Source organism: Vanrija pseudolonga, chromosome 1 (genome assembly GCF_020906515.1).
Source record: "Vanrija pseudolonga chromosome 1, complete sequence".
Taxonomy (NCBI): Eukaryota; Fungi; Basidiomycota; class Tremellomycetes; order Trichosporonales; family Trichosporonaceae; genus Vanrija; species Vanrija pseudolonga.
Genome location: NC_085849.1, coordinates 2,635,705 through 2,650,041, shown reverse-complemented (window position 1 = coordinate 2,650,041; position 14,337 = coordinate 2,635,705). Strand labels below are relative to the sequence as shown.

Sequence of the window (14,337 nt, the reverse complement as noted above, 5' to 3'; positions counted from 1 at the left end):
ACGTTGTAATCACGATAAGGATCTTGATCAAATGGTGATAAATTGATAAATGGTTGTATCCACATGCATGCTACGGAATGGGTTTGTTGCTGTTGTTGTATTACTACACATGGTTCACAAGTGACACTGCTGCTCCCCAAGACTCTAGGGCCCGCCCCACTATATACTATGCTGGATATCTACACCTTGAGCGCGAGAAGGTCGGTGAGCGACGTGTCGGCGTCCTCGAGCAGGCGGTAGCTGGCGACCGCGGTCTGGTATGAATCAGCACAACTCCCGCTCCGTACCCACTTTAAAGAAGCGGTCCAGCCCCTCCTTTGACATGCCCGCCGCACAGTTCTGATGTCAGCTTGTTTTGCTCGCACCGACACCACCCACCTTGTCCCAGATGAACGGGTCCTGAACGACGAGACGCTTCTCGTCCCACTTGCGCGGGGCGATCTTGCCCGCCGCCGTGCCCATGTACTTCTCTTGGCTGTCGATCTCGTAGTCATATTCGGCCATTGCGCGTACCACCTCCTCCCTCGACGTATTGGGGTCCATTCGCTGGCGAAAGTCCTGGCGCTCGCGGGTGAGCGTGTTTTGAGGGTGCGGGCGGATCAGGATGCCGCCGTTGAGGACAGACACAAACTGCGTCCGCGGGTCGAACACATCCCTCTCGCCCCGCTGCCCACAGTAGTAGCGGAAGAAGCCAAACACGGCCTGCGCGGCCGTCAAGTGCGGGTGTTTTGTCGTCCAGCCGGCCGGCGCCTCCTGCCTGAACCAGATATGCGCGAGCTGGCCCTGCTCTCTGCCCCACGAGATCCAGATCGCGTCCCTCTGTCTCAGGTCGGTGGGGTCGCATTCTGGCGGCACGACGACGCCCTTCTGGAGATTTGGCAGCGCCTCAATCTTCTGCAGGTACGCAATCGCCATGAGTGTGAGGCAGTAGGACGACATGGTCGTCGGTGTCTTGCTCCGTACTGTATAGTCGTTGAGATTATGCACCGCTGCCCACTTCTTAAGCGCGTGGATCATGGGTCTGAAGACGTATGGCGACACACGCGCATACGCCTGGATCAGCAGCGAGTTGTACCACCCGCCCATGTCGTTGCAGTTGATGTCGCACTCCAGACCGCCAGTTTTGAACTTGACAATGGGGGTGTTCGCCTTGGTGATCGGCGTGACCTCTGAATAGCCTGGCGTATTCCGCAGCTTGTTCGCGAGCCAGTACATGTCGTAGATGAGCGGAACCTTGTCGTTTTGAGGGGTACGCGAGCCGCGTGAGCTGCCGAGCGACTGCCCGCCGACGGGCACCTTCCAAAGTGACGGAATGTACCCCTGCAGGAGGCGCGTGTCGACAATCACCAAGTCCAGGTCGCTGCTCTTCTTCGTCTCCCCGCCCCAGCTGACGCTGCCGAACACGTCGACGCGGTACCGGTTGCCACGCGGGTTGTCCACGTACGAATGGCGGTTCACCAGCGCCGTGAGCCGCGCGAGCAGGGCGACGATCGCCGCTGTCCGCTCCGGGCCTGGCTCACTCCCGCGCCAAGAGGCCATGATCGCCTGTTGCAGCTTGTCGGTCTGCTCCGAGCGCACGACCGCCGCAGGGGTCGATAGCCGGGGCGATGGCAAGGCGCGGTACCGCTCAAACGGGGCGTCGGCGGCGTTGAGCGGGTTAGGGCGCGCGCCGCCCTGCTCCCAGGTAGAGGTGATGGTCTGAGTCGCCATGATGAGCGGTGGTGGAGGAGAGAGGGGGTAGTCGAAAGTCAAGACTTCGCGGCCGATGTCTGAAGAGGGGAAAGGCGACGGCGTGCGGGGGTTATGGATCGGTGACGAGTCGCTGGCGATCCAGTCAGTACGGCCAAGATCACAACTCACCTGGGACGGAGCGGGTCGTATCCGTACCCCGAGAGAAGGAAGTCGTGAACGGGGTAGTCTGGCGGGCTGCTGGGCGAGTAGGCGAGATCTCGCAGAGTCGTGTCCGAACTGCCGAGGTGGATGAGGTCTGCCGAGTTGTCTGTGCAGCTCGGTGGTAGTGTGTGTGGGAAGGTGGTTGAGGGGCGCGGTTCGTGGCTTGTGTAGGCCTCGTGACTGGTGTATGAGGTATCCTTTGGTGTGAGGGGTTGTGAGTCGTCAAGTTGGTCCAAGTCGATGAGGTGGAAGGAGTGGGCTGCGGCATGTTGTCGGATTGCTGTACCTGCCATTGGCGTCATTGCTTTGGGCGTCTGATGGCTCATGGGCAGCGTTCAACCCGCCGGTGCCTGAGGACAAGACAAAAGTATTAACAAGCCCTGATTGACAAGGTTCCAAGAAGTCGGGAAGAGAGACAATGACGTGAAGGAAGACGAGGGATGCACGTCAACCCTTGCATTTCCCTTGTTTCCCCTCGCCCTTTCTCCTCCCCACAGCTCAAATCAGCACGTACAATTCCCATTCCCTCTAGTGACATGTACTATCAATATGCAAAGTCTATGGTGTATCAACAGGTAGTTACAACAGGTCCAAAGCACTCCCATCACCGTTCCCCCAGCTCAGTGCGAAATGTACTGGAACACGTACGAGACCTCTGGGAGGCCAAGCTCGGCCCGAAGCAAGTCGTCGTGCAACTGCCCAAGTTGAGAGTTGGGGAAGTGGTTCCAGCTGGAAATGGGGTCAGCCTTTTGTTACCAGACTCGGCATCAGCTGCCACTCACGTGCTGGCATCGCCATAGAGCAGAGCTGGCGCCTTGACAAACTGCTTGCCGTCGCGGCAGCGCTTGCACTTGTACGTCTCGTGCGTGTCACACGCAGTCTGCGTGTTGAACTTGAACAGCTGGCGCAGGTCGTCCTGGGTAAAGTGGCGCGCGGCGTCCTCAGCCTCGTCGACGACACAGGCCGAGAGATTCTGCTTCTGGCACTGTCGCTGGAAGACCTTCTCCTCGATCGAACCCGTGGTCATGAAGCGGTAGACAAAGCCTGAGGAGTGAGCAGGTGAATCAGCGATCCCCGACACCTACACTCTTTCTTCTGTCCATCACGCCAGACACGGGCGAGGGCCTGCTGGTCACTGGCCGGGTTCCAGTCCTGGGAGGTCAGTTTTTGTCTTCCACTGCCGTTCAGGACATACTGGGTCAAAGAGGATGAGGCGGTTCGCTCCAATCAGGTTGATACCACAGCCACCGGCCTTGGAGCTGAGGAGGAAGACAAACTCCTTGCCTTCGGGGTCATTGAAGCGATCGACAATCTTGGAGCGCTTGTTCACATTCATCGAGCCGTCCAGGCGCACGCAGCCGTATCTTTGGTTAGCAGAGGCATGGTTTGAGCTCACTCACTTCTTCAATCGGCACAACCGCTCCATGAGGTCGAGAGTCTGCGTCGCGTTGCTAATGAGGACAATCTTGTCATTGGTGTGGTTCTTGATGTGATCGAGCATCCTGAGCGGGTTAGACGAGCGACAACTAATCAGTACCCACCGCTCGAGGACAACGAATTTGCCCGAGTAGCTGCAGTTGAACGTGCGGTCACGCCCCGTCCTGCCCGTAAAGTAGTCGTCTGGTAGCAAAGCCTCGCTCCCTGCGAGATCCTCGGGCAGGTTGAGGAGCTCTGGGTGGTTGCAGAGCTTCCTGAGAAGACCGATGGCCTTCAAGGGCTGAGAGTCCTTGCCACGAAGGAGACGCTGCACATCCTTCGAGTTGACAAAGTGGTTGTACAGCGCGGACTGGAGCGTACTCGGGTTGCAGAAGACGACGTGCTCGTACTTGACAGGCACTGGCGTGGGTTAGCTCGATCTTAAGCAATGGCGACCCACAGTATTTCGAGAGGAGGTCGTTGGTACGGCGGATGATGAACTTGTTGACCAGTCCGCTGAGCTCCTTGAGCTTGGCGTCGCTGTCTTGCTTCTCCTTGTCCGAAGCGTCGGCGTCACGACCGCGGAGAATCTTGTTCTCAAAGTTCTTCTTGAAGTCGGCCTTGGAGCCGAGGTACTCGGGGTTGGCAAAGTTGAGGAGGGCAAAGTACTCTGAGAGGTCGTTCTGGATCGGTGTGCCGGTGAGAATGACACGGCGCTTGACGTTGAGAGACGTGAGGGCTTGGAACGTAAGGGTTTCTGGATATGTCAGCTGCAAGGCCCCACCTGGCTTCTGTAGCTGGACGCACCGGAATTCTTGAGACGATGACCCTCGTCAGCGAGGAGCAGCCCAATGGGAGCACCAGCAAGCTCCTGCTCCAAGGAACGCAGCGTCTCATACGAGACGATCATGACTGTCGGTCAGCGAAGCCCGGCTCTCATGGCTTACCAGGAAGGGTGACGTTCCTGCCATGCGCAGCGACCCAGCGACGAACAGCGGGGATGAGCTCGGCCTTGCCTCCCTTTCCATCCACGACAAGCGGGTTGACAGCGCCGGGGCCAAGCCATTTGACTGTGTGGGTTAGACCTCTGCCAAAAAGGAACCCACCTAGCTCGTTCGCCCAGTTTCCGACCAGCGAGGTGGGGCAAGCAATGATGACCTTCTCGGCCGTTCCTTTGCCGGGTAACGGCGACTGCTTCAGCAGCGTCCACAACAGGGCGATGCATTGCAGCGTCTTGCCGAGACCCATCTCGTCGGCCATGATGCAGCCCCATGCTTTGTCGTCCAGGAGGCCGGTGGTGCAGCGGTACAAGAACTTGACGCCCTCGATCTGGTGCGGGCGGAGGACCTTGCTCAGGCGCGGGTCGATAACGACTGGCACCTTGACCTCGACCTTGGCCTTCCTGTCCTGGATGCCGAGGATCGAGCGCAGCGACTTGTGCGGCCCGCGATCGGCGAGCTCGCGCTTGCGTTCCTCCTCAGCGCGCTCGGCCTCCGCCTCGGGGTCGGGCTTGTCGTCAATCGTCGGGTCGTAGAGCACGATCGCGTGGTCGGCCATCGGGTCGTGCAGCGGCCTTGGCGGGAGGGAAGGGTGTGCCCTTGCGCCGAGGCTCGCATGGGACAACGGGTGCATGATGCGCTCTGACGTCTTCGCGTTGATCATGATCGGGATGGAGAAGCTGCCGTCAGCTAGGTCTCCGTTGAAGCAGCTCACTTCTTCGCGAAGACCGCGCTCTTCTCCTTGGCTTCGTACACTGGAAACTTGCGATTACACCACTTGGCCATGTCGCCGAGCACGCCGCCCTCGTACACCTTGTTTCCCATCTCGAAGCGGAGTTTCTTCTTCGGGCTGCCGCTCGCGTCGGGGTCGCGGTCGTCGTCGCCGCCCCCCATCTCCTTGTACGACACCTGTTTGCGCTTGCGGGCCGGCAGCGTCGACGTGCGCTTGGTAGCCGCGGCCTGGCTCGGCGGCTTGTACGGCCGCGAGACGATGCCGTACCCGCCCGACGTGGCGGACGTGATGGGCACATCGCCGGTATTGCTCGCCGGGAGGCGCCTGAGCATTGCGATGGAGGATGAGTTGATGAGTCAGGAGACGGACCAGCAATTAGATTTGTTGTTGTTATACCAGCCGGCACGCGCACTGCAGGGAAAGAAGCAAGTCGCGTCAACCGCCGCGGAACCAAATACCTCCACTTCCTCCCACGTGGGCGTTATCCGGCCCCCGCCAGTAAAGTACGCAAAAGTTGATGGAGGTCTGTCATGAATGACATCGACGAAGTGCATCTCCGAGCTCCTCATCGTCCACAACGACGCCGTGCGACATGCCGCTCGACAACAACAACCCCCGGCGCCATGTGCAGGTGCTGCCTGAGCGCGTTGGAGCCGTCTCCAACTCCGAGTTCCCTCACCACTACCCCGGCGAGGATCACTCGTGGAGCCTCGACAAGTTCAAGGAGGTGAGCTAGAGTGTTATGACCAAGCTGACGCCAGAACCTCGTCGTTTCGGTTCAGCGCACGACGCCGTCGACGATCGAGTTTGACCTTGTCGGTGTCGACGCTTCGATCGCGAACGCCATCCGCCGTATTCTGATTGCCGAGGTGAGCTTTGTGACGCTCTTCTTCGGACCAAAGCTCACGCCACGCCCAGGTGCCTACCGTCGCCATCGAGGACGTGTACGTGTGGAACAACACGTCGATCATGCAGGATGAGGTTCTTGCACACCGTGTTGGTCTTGTGCCGCTCAAGATCGACCCGCGGATGCTGGACTTCAAGCGTGAGTGGCACCAATGCCGACATCGCGAAGCTGACGTTTCCCAGCATCTGTCTACTCTGCCCCCATGGAGACCGACACGCACGTCTTCGACCTGCGAATCAAGTGCGAGAGGCGGCGGGATGCGGCGCCGGGCGAGACGGACCCCAAGAAGCTGTACCACGACTCCAACGTGTACACGGGCATGATGAAGTGGGCGCCGAGCGGCAACCAGGCAGCAAAGTACCGTGGCATTGAGCCAAAACCCGTGCTCGACGACATCCTCCTCGTCAAGCTCCGCCCAGGACAGGTCGTCGACCTGCACTGCTTTGCGCGCAAGGGCATCGGAGCCGACCACGCCAAGTACAGCCCCGTCGCGACGGCAAGCTACCGCCTCCTGCCGCACATCATCCTCCGCGGGCCCATCCCCGAGGAGCACCAGGAGAAGTTCCAGAAGTGCTTCGCGCCCGGCGTCGTCGAGATCAAGAAGGACGGCACAGGGAAGAAGCAGGTCGTCATCGCCAACCCCCGCAAGGACACCGTGTCGCGCGAGGTCCTCCGCCACCCAGAGTTCCAGGACCTGGTCGAGCTGGCGCGCATCCGCGACCACTTCTTGTGTAAGTTGGATGGCCCAGCGGTAGGTTTCCAAACTGACACACACCCCAGTCAACGTCGAGTCTGCGGGCCAGTACCCCCCCGCCGACCTCGTGCCCGAGGCCATCAAGATCATGCTCGGCAAGATCAGCGCCGTCGAGGCCGGCCTCGACAAGCTGTTCGCGTCCGACGCCTCAGCATAAATAGATTTTGCACGTATGGTTACATGGCATGTATTGATACCGGATATGACCCGAGAAGGCTACTGGCGCGCGGCCTTGAAGCGCGAGACCTTCTTGGGCGGCGCAGCGGGGGCAGCAGCTTCTGGCTCGGCAGCGGCAGCGGCAGCGGCAACAGGCCGTTGTGGCGGCGGTACGCGCTCGACAACATCGCGCCGAGGATCAGGCTTGGGAGCCGGTGCCGGAGCCGGCGCGGGCACTGGAGCAGGGGCAGCCACTGGCGCGGCCGCGACCGCAGGCGGCAAGGACTGGTGGAACGCCCGCTCGCGCGCCTTGTTGACCTCGGCCTGCGCCTGCCCGCTCAACGGCCGATCAGAGTAGTCCCCGGTGAGGAGCTGGGCCATGACGTCCTTCCTCCTCTGGCGGCGTTGGCGGCGGTCTTCGGCGTCGGCGCCGGCCTCCTCGCCGTCCGAGTCCGAGTCCTCGTTGACCACGGGAGGCTCGAAGACGAGCTCGCCGTCCTCTGCCCTGCCGACACGCATAAACTGGCTCAGGTCGTCCGCGGTCGGGTTGACGATGCGCAGGCTGCTGTCGTCATCCCGGCCGGAAATGGTCGACACGCGCGGGATGCCCATGAGCACGTTGGCGTCGTCCGCCTCGGGGTCCACCTCGTCTGGGTCCACGGGCGTCTGGTACGCCTGCCTGCGGTGATACTCGAGCGCTACTTCGCGCGCGAGCAGCGCCTCGTCGAGGTTGTACTCGTCCTCTTCGTCGTCGGAGAACTCGCCCAGGTCGCCGTACTCGTCGTAGTCTTCGTCCGTGTCCTCGTCCATCGCGTCCGGCGCGGGCGAGCGCGCAGGCCCGACGCTCGGCGGCGCGGTGAGTGGCCGCGACGCAGGCGCAGGGCCCGGTACCGCCGACTTCTCCTGCACCGCATGCTTCATCGTGACCATGGGCGGCGTGTCCGCGAGCTTGGGGAACGACGGCCCGCCAGCTTGTGCGCGGCGCTGGGCGAACAGGCTCTGCTTCTTTGGCTGTTGGGGCGGTTCGGGCGCGGCCGGCGCAGCCGGCGCCTCCTGCGTCCGAACTGTCGACGGCGGAACTGGAGGAGCCGGCGCCGGCGCATCAGGCGCCACCTCGACGATGCGCGGCACGGGGGGCGGGCCGCTGGACAAGAAGCCGCGCTTGAAGCCGCCAAACGGCTCCTTCTTCTGGCCAGGCTTTGGCGCGTTCAGAATCGGGATGACCTTGGGCCCCGAATCGGGCACTTCGACGCCGACAAAGCCGCGCACCGGCGGCGAGTCGGGCGGGAGGGGCACGCTGTCGTCGAAGCTGACGCTCTTTTTGCGCGTGGGCAGCTTGAGGATGGATTTGGGCTGCGAGATCGAGCTCGAGCGCGAGAGGCTTGGCGTCGGCTCGTCTTGCATGTCGACGTCCTCTGGCGGCGCGAGGGACGCCGAGGCCGAGGCCGAGGCCGAGGCTGAAGTCGCGGCGATCGGCGGGGTGGGCGGCTTGGCTTCAGGCGCCGCGGCGGGGTCCACGTCCATGCTGTCGTCGTTGTCTTCGTCATCCTCGGTATCGCTCCCGTCGTGGAAGATGCGCCTCCGCAGCGCCTCACGCCGCGCGACCGCCTCGTCGGCCCAATAGTCCCCGTCCTCGTCGTTCACGGTGACCGCGCCCTCGCCGTGACCCTCTGGCAGGGGAGTAAGCGCGCTGCCGTCCAGCGCTTCGCGGATTTCGTGGATCGGCAGCCCGTCGTCGTTCTCGACCTGGCAGCGTCAGCTGGGCCCGCTCGTCTGTGTACTCACCGTTTCGCGCCCCTCTGTACTTGCGGCGGGCAGGCCGAGCTTGTCCTGCAGCTGGTTGCCGACGAGGTCGACGAGGCGCTGGAGCGACTCGGGGAGGTCGTCGCTGGGCGGGGCTGCTGCGGCCGCCGCCGCCTTCTCTCTCTTCTGCTCCTCAGTCTTCCGCCTCTCCTCCTTCTGCTGCTCCTTGGCCTCGTTCCTGGGTTGCGCAAACAGCGGGTCAAACTTGAGCTCGTCGGGGTTGAGGCGCATCGCCATGCCCAGCGACTTGGCGACATGGTCGGCCGTCGAGGGCGGCTTGCCCTCCAACAAGCGGGCGTGCTCGTGCAGCAGGGCTAATGTCAGAACTGCCAGCAGGACCGGGGACTCACCATCTCGCCGCTGGCGCACGTAGCCAGCTGCCTCGTGCGCCGTCATCTCGACCCACCACCCCTCGGACACGTTGACCTTGATCTCGTTGGTGTGCACCATGTCCCCCTCGAAGCTCGCCTTCGAGTTGAGCGGCACGCGCGCCGGCCAGCGCGACCGGCTCGGCAGCGCTTCGAGGCGCGCAGCGAGCAGGTCGAGCGCGGCGATGTGCGCGCCGAGCTGTGGACCCGACGGGGTGATGGGGAGCTGGAGCCGCTCTGGCATGGTGGTGTTGTTCTTTGGACAATGGCTGATTCAGGGGGGGCGACGAAAGTTGAACGAAGAGCAGAGTGGAGGTGGGTCAAGTTGTTGGCTCGCACAGCATGCCGTCATCAGAGAAGAGGCAACCAAACTCTATTGACATGTGCATGACAACTGTGCATGCAAAACGAGTAGGGTACAACAGTGCTCATGCATCAAGGCAGCGTCAATGCAAAGTCCAAGCTAATGTCCAATGTCCTCTACCACACGGTCCATCGCCCAGCTGACTGTCGAGGATTTGAACAGGGGCGTCTTGCCCTCCGGGGTCTGGTGGATGGCCGCAGGGATCCGGATGACGTTGATACCACGCTCCTGCGATGTGTCAACTCAACTCCAGCTACAACAACGGCCCACTCACACGAATCGCTTTCTCGTCCACGGGTACCTTGCCTCCCTCTAGATACGCCACATGCGTGATGAAGCTCCTCGTCTCCCATGGAACGCCCTCTCCGAAGCTGGCGCGTAGTGGGACCGGGACGTCGTAGTGCCGCAGCATGTTGGCGATCGTGTCGATGTAGTCCATGGCAGTGTAGTCGCCGGTCTCACGGTCATTTACAGAGTTCACTGGGAGTGTAAGCTGGCTCGTGTACATAGGCTTGGCAGCTTACGGAGAACAACCTTCGCCTTGAGCGACTTGGATTGAGCGATCGACGTCCCCAAACCGCGCAGGGCAATACACGGCACGATACTGGTCCACAGAGACCCACAGCTGTAGACAAGTACATCGCGCTTGTCCAATGCGTTGTAGAAGTCGGTGTTGGGCTCGGGGAAGATTTCCTGGACGTCAGTGGAGCGGAGAGTGAGGACGCTCACCTGACCGTAGAGGTTGATGTAGAACAGGCGCTCGATGCGCGACTCGAGCGGGACCTCCTTCATGCCCTTCGTGTACGCAAGATTTCCACCCGAATCTTCCCTCTCCTCGCCTGGCAACAATGGCGTGGTTCCTCGCTCTGGCGTCGCCAGTGCACTTTCTGCCGTGTCGAATGTCCGCGAGTCGCGCCTCGTTCCGTGCCGCCGCGCACCGCCGTTGATGGGCACCGGGACAACTGGGACGCCACCAGCGTTGTGTCTCAAGAGCGGGTTTGAGCTTGGTGTTGGGTGGGAGATGTTGCACTGCCCCACGATGGTGCTCTGGTTTTCCTGTGGGAGTGAGCAGAGTCCTGGCTAGGTGCCGTCGAACAGCCAGACCCACAAGCTGGACCGCAATGGTGATTGTTTCTGCTCTGTCAGTTGGTAACCACTGTTTAGATACTTGCGATTGGTGTTGATGACGGGAATGACCTGCGCTCCCTCCTGCTCGGTTAGCCCGGCTCTCACAGCCATAACTCACGTTCACACCACCGACAGACTTGAAGAGGAAGATGGCACTTGGGAGGTTGCTGAACAGGTCGCGCGCGCCGGTCAAGAACCCGTTTCCCAGAGAGAAGTTTCGGAAGGAGAAGCGCTTGTGTGCACGGCGGAGACAGAGCGTCTGGAAATGGACGAGGAAGGCTGGCGTGAGCTTCGGTCGTCGTGTGAGCTACTAACCTCGAATGCACTCCTTCTTGTCTTCTCCCACACCATTCCACAGCTCGCCACGTCCCTCAACAATCTCTTCCCACCGCTCTCGGACGACGCTCTCAGGCGCGTCAGCAGGGAATCGGTGCGCCATGAGGTTGTAGATCGCGCGACGCTCCACGTCCGCCTCAGACTCTTCCTGCCCTTTGGGCGGCAGGGGAATGAGACGGATGAGGCGAGAGCCTGGGCGAAGTGGTTAGTGACAAGCACAAGGTCTGAAGTGAAGCTTCTCACGGATGTCACCAATCGAGGGCCCACCAAAGCATCGCAGGATCTCGGCAGACGACCCGCCGTCGTCTGACACGGGCAGGACAAAAGCAGGCGCGCGACCAAAGGCCGACGCGAACGAGTTTGCGCCTGTCCCGCCAGAGATGACGAGGTATGAGAGGCCCGAGGCGGTGGGTACTGTTGTCATTGCCGCCTGTGTTGTAGAGGTTGAGGTGGAGTGTATGGTTCCAAGTTGCCAGTTCGGTGCGTCGCCGATCTGCTCTTCGGTGCTTTGTAGCGGCGGCGGCGGCGGGCGGCAGTGGCTGCCCATTGCCGCCTTTGTCGGTGAGTCGTCGCCAGGCACGAATCCTTGGTGCGGGGTTGTGGGGTGCTCGTTACGTAAAGGACTTCTTCCCACCAAGATAGCAAAGGGCCGAGCCCTTAAGAGTTGCGCGTTGAGCAGAGCGGGCATTCCTCCTGGGCCCCTGGCTGGTACGATCCGAATCTCGCATCGACGCTGCGCTGTGCGCTGCTGGTCTGGACCGGAGCTACAACTGCGACTGATCCATCACATCGACACGACACTCACGACGACGACGACGACGACGACGACGACGACGACGACGACGACGACGACGACGACGACGACGACGACGACACTTGCACATCGCCGCATAACTCGACACTGCATCTCAACTCGCGCAGCGGCTCATAGGCGCAAGCATACACGATGCAGCGCAAGGCTCTCAAGCAGGTGCGCAACAGAACTAGCAACACGCGCCTCAAGCTCACATCACAGTTGAACAAGGTCACCCAGTGGACAAACGAAAAGGTGGGCGAGGAGGGTACCGTGTTCGCGAGGGCTACCACGACTCACACGCACGCACCAGGTGTTCTCTGGTGAGAAGACCCAGTTCTCTGAAGAGTTCACCGAGTTTGAGAGCGAGATCGACAAGCTCCGCCTCGGGATTGAGCGGTAAGCGAGGCCAGCCGCAGAGCCACGGCGGCTGACCTCCCCAGCCTCCATGCCACCTCCACCCCATTCCATGACCAGCTCACCAAGCTCACGGCGAGCGCCGACCCCCACCCGCCCTCGGGGTCGAGCAAGGACAAAATGCTCGTCGGCGAGGCGCTAGGCACCGTCATGATCGACTACGGCAACGACGTGGGCGGGGCATTTGGTGAGTGGTGCCGCGTTGTCATCAACCTGCGCTGATCATTCAAACAGGTGATGGATTGACCGCGTACGGACGGGCACGGGGCAAGCTTGCAACTGTGAGCCTTCCTTCCCTGCTGTCTGTGCGGTGTGGCTAACCGTCCAAGGTCCAGCAGGAGTTTGGGGAGCGCGTCAAAGAGGGCTACATCACAAGCAATGGTTCGTGGCACACGACCTGATGAGAGGCCCAAGTTGACCACACTGCAGAAACTGCACTCGCCGCGGTCGACGAGTACAAGGTCTTCCGCAAGAAGATGGACTCACGGAGGTAAGGACTGTGCAGCGGCGGCCGCGTATCACATAGGCTGACGCACGCCCCACAGGTTGACCCTGGACGCGGCGCTCATGCGTCAGAAGCAGAGCAAGAAGCAGTCGGATTCGCTGGACCAGGAGGTCGAGCTGGCCCAACAGCGCTTGTAAGCTTATGCTGCTGCTGCATGGGACGATACGATGCTGACCCGCATAGTGAGGAGGCCGAGGAGGAGACGAGGCTCCGTATGGAGGCCATCAAGGAGCACGAGGAGGCACAGTTCGCGGCCCTGACCGACCTGCTCGAGGCGGAGCGTGACTACTTTACGCGGTGCAAGGAGATCTTGGATGAGCTTCGCGAAGAGTTTCCCACGACGTAAGGGCGGCTGTGCGCTTCTCAAGCTGACAACATGCAGTGTCCATTCTTCCTTCGTGTCTTCGGGCAACCGGCCTCGCGCCAAGTCAAACGCCTCGGCCAGGTCAGCAAGCGCGACGTCGCGCACGCCGACTCGGCCCAAGACGCCGACCAGCAGACCCAGTTTCAGCCGGCAGGCGTCGGCCCAAGTTTCTGACGATGAGGACAGCGGGGACAAGGACAAGAAGGCCAACGGCGGTGAGAAGAAGGGCAACCGCTCGCGCTCGGACAGCGCCGCCTCAGCGGGCAAAGGCAAGTCCTCCCGGTCGATCATGCCTTCCTTTGGCTCGTTCGGTGCCAAGTCCAAGTCGTTCGGCAAGAAGTACGACAACATCAGCGACGAGGAGAAACGGCACATCTCGCTGGCCGAGGGACAAGAGGACACGCTGTACGACCCGTACACTCCGCCCGTGCGGCCCGAGGGTCGCGCACGCGCACACTCGGCAGCCGGGTCCACCGGGCCAGGACTACAGCCACCACGCCGGCGCGCGCTCACGTCGCCATCAACGCCAGACAGGCCCCTGTACAAGGTTCTCTTCGACTTTGAGGGCCTCGAAGCCGACGAGCTGCCGCTCAAAGCCGGCCAGATCGTCGCGCTCGTCGGTGCGCCGACCACCTCGCTGTGGATGCTGGGCGAGGTGGACGGGCAGCAGGGTCTCTTCCCAAAGGACTATGTCGAGGAGTACGAGGAGGCCGAGCTCCGCCCGCCGCCTGCGCTCATCACGCCCCGCCGCACCTCGAGCCCGCGGATCACGTCCCCCCTGACGGCAGGCTTCAGGAGCACGCCGCATGCGCGCGCGCCGCTCCCGCGCTCGCGGTCGCACAACGACGAGCTGCTCGAGACGGAGAGCGAGACCGAGCTGTTCCACAACAACGACGACAACGCGTCCCTCGCGGCCGCGGCGCAGCCCCCGCCTGTCGCGTCGGCGAACCGCAGCCGCTCGGGCTCGCTCGCCAAGGGACCCGCGCCGCCGCCGCCGCCGTCCCGCCGCAACACGGCCTCGAACGTTGCGCGCGTCGCGTCCCCACCACCTGTATCGTACAACCGTTCCCGCTCGTCCACTGTCTCCCGCACGCCGCAGCGCGGCAACTCGGAAGACGAGTCGCCTTTCGCTGCTGCTCAGTCGCCGTTTGCGCACTCGGACGATGAGCATTGAATACTCGGATAACAAACACGCTTCTTCTTGCATTTGAGCAGATACACGCACGCCTAGTGTCTTTGCTCCCTCCCACCTTGCATGGCAGAGCTGGTCTCTCCCTGCCTTACAGATAGTCACAACCCCTGCCCCTCCAATTGCAAATGTTGCATGCTATGCAAAAACTGATCCAGAATAATGTGAGGTCTACTTCTATCATGCTCCTACAACCACCATCGCCTTTGTCGT

General features: G+C 61.8%; 6 protein-coding genes across 7 annotated transcripts; 2 read left to right on the top strand and 4 right to left on the bottom strand.

Annotated features, from left to right (window-relative positions):
• Positions 1-179: 179 nt before the first annotated feature.
• Papd4 (Poly(A) RNA polymerase GLD2) lies at positions 180-2,186 on the bottom strand (the record flags this gene model as incomplete). The annotated part of the gene is made up of 4 exons (XM_062767478.1): positions 180-254; positions 292-339; positions 379-1,822; positions 1,861-2,186. 4 exons carry the CDS (start codon positions 2,184-2,186, stop codon positions 180-182), a joined length of 1,893 nt encoding a protein of 630 aa, XP_062623462.1.
• Positions 2,187-2,434: 248 nt separating this feature from the next.
• rhp54 (DNA repair protein rhp54) lies at positions 2,435-5,389 on the bottom strand. Its single transcript, XM_062767477.1, has 11 exons — positions 5,023-5,389; positions 4,416-4,987; positions 4,257-4,379; positions 4,117-4,221; positions 3,770-4,066; positions 3,435-3,729; positions 3,294-3,395; positions 3,089-3,257; positions 2,979-3,045; positions 2,676-2,937; positions 2,435-2,622 (listed from the first exon to the last, which is right to left on the bottom strand). Exons 1-11 carry the CDS (start codon positions 5,370-5,372, stop codon positions 2,514-2,516), a joined length of 2,451 nt encoding a protein of 816 aa, XP_062623461.1. The 5' UTR covers positions 5,373-5,389; the 3' UTR covers positions 2,435-2,513.
• Positions 5,390-5,603: 214 nt separating this feature from the next.
• rpc40 (DNA-directed RNA polymerases I and III subunit RPAC1) lies at positions 5,604-6,904 on the top strand. Its single transcript, XM_062767476.1, has 5 exons — positions 5,604-5,767; positions 5,802-5,909; positions 5,959-6,085; positions 6,130-6,678; positions 6,728-6,904. The coding sequence occupies exons 1-5, from the start codon at positions 5,633-5,635 to the stop codon at positions 6,856-6,858; spliced, it is 1,050 nt and encodes a 349-aa protein (XP_062623460.1). The 5' UTR covers positions 5,604-5,632; the 3' UTR covers positions 6,859-6,904.
• Positions 6,888-9,272, bottom strand: LOC62_01G001005 (uncharacterized protein; the record flags this gene model as incomplete). The annotated part of the gene is made up of 3 exons (XM_062767475.1): positions 6,888-8,603; positions 8,643-8,974; positions 9,011-9,272. The coding sequence occupies 3 exons, from the start codon at positions 9,270-9,272 to the stop codon at positions 6,918-6,920; spliced, it is 2,280 nt and encodes a 759-aa protein (XP_062623459.1). The 3' UTR covers positions 6,888-6,917.
• Positions 9,273-9,448: 176 nt separating this feature from the next.
• On the bottom strand, positions 9,449-11,296 carry YNL011C_1 (putative protein). Of its 2 annotated transcripts, XM_062767473.1 has the most exons (9): positions 11,100-11,296; positions 10,836-11,048; positions 10,639-10,799; positions 10,550-10,601; positions 10,501-10,526; positions 10,122-10,448; positions 9,917-10,085; positions 9,667-9,872; positions 9,449-9,620 (listed from the first exon to the last, which is right to left on the bottom strand). In XM_062767473.1, the coding sequence occupies exons 1-9, from the start codon at positions 11,278-11,280 to the stop codon at positions 9,492-9,494; spliced, it is 1,464 nt and encodes a 487-aa protein (XP_062623458.1). In that variant the 5' UTR covers positions 11,281-11,296; the 3' UTR covers positions 9,449-9,491. The 2 variants fall into 2 exon arrangements, with proteins under 2 accessions (XP_062623458.1, XP_062623457.1); XM_062767474.1 differs by having other exon boundaries at positions 9,917-10,448.
• A 412-nt stretch (positions 11,297-11,708) lies between these two features.
• Positions 11,709-14,109, top strand: mug137 (Meiotically up-regulated protein; the record flags this gene model as incomplete). The annotated part of the gene is made up of 10 exons (XM_062767472.1): positions 11,709-11,826; positions 11,872-11,904; positions 11,963-12,048; positions 12,093-12,253; positions 12,301-12,347; positions 12,396-12,447; positions 12,496-12,556; positions 12,612-12,704; positions 12,755-12,913; positions 12,954-14,109. Exons 1-10 carry the CDS (start codon positions 11,803-11,805, stop codon positions 14,107-14,109), a joined length of 1,872 nt encoding a protein of 623 aa, XP_062623456.1. The 5' UTR covers positions 11,709-11,802.
• Between the last annotated feature and the right edge of the window lie 228 nt (positions 14,110-14,337).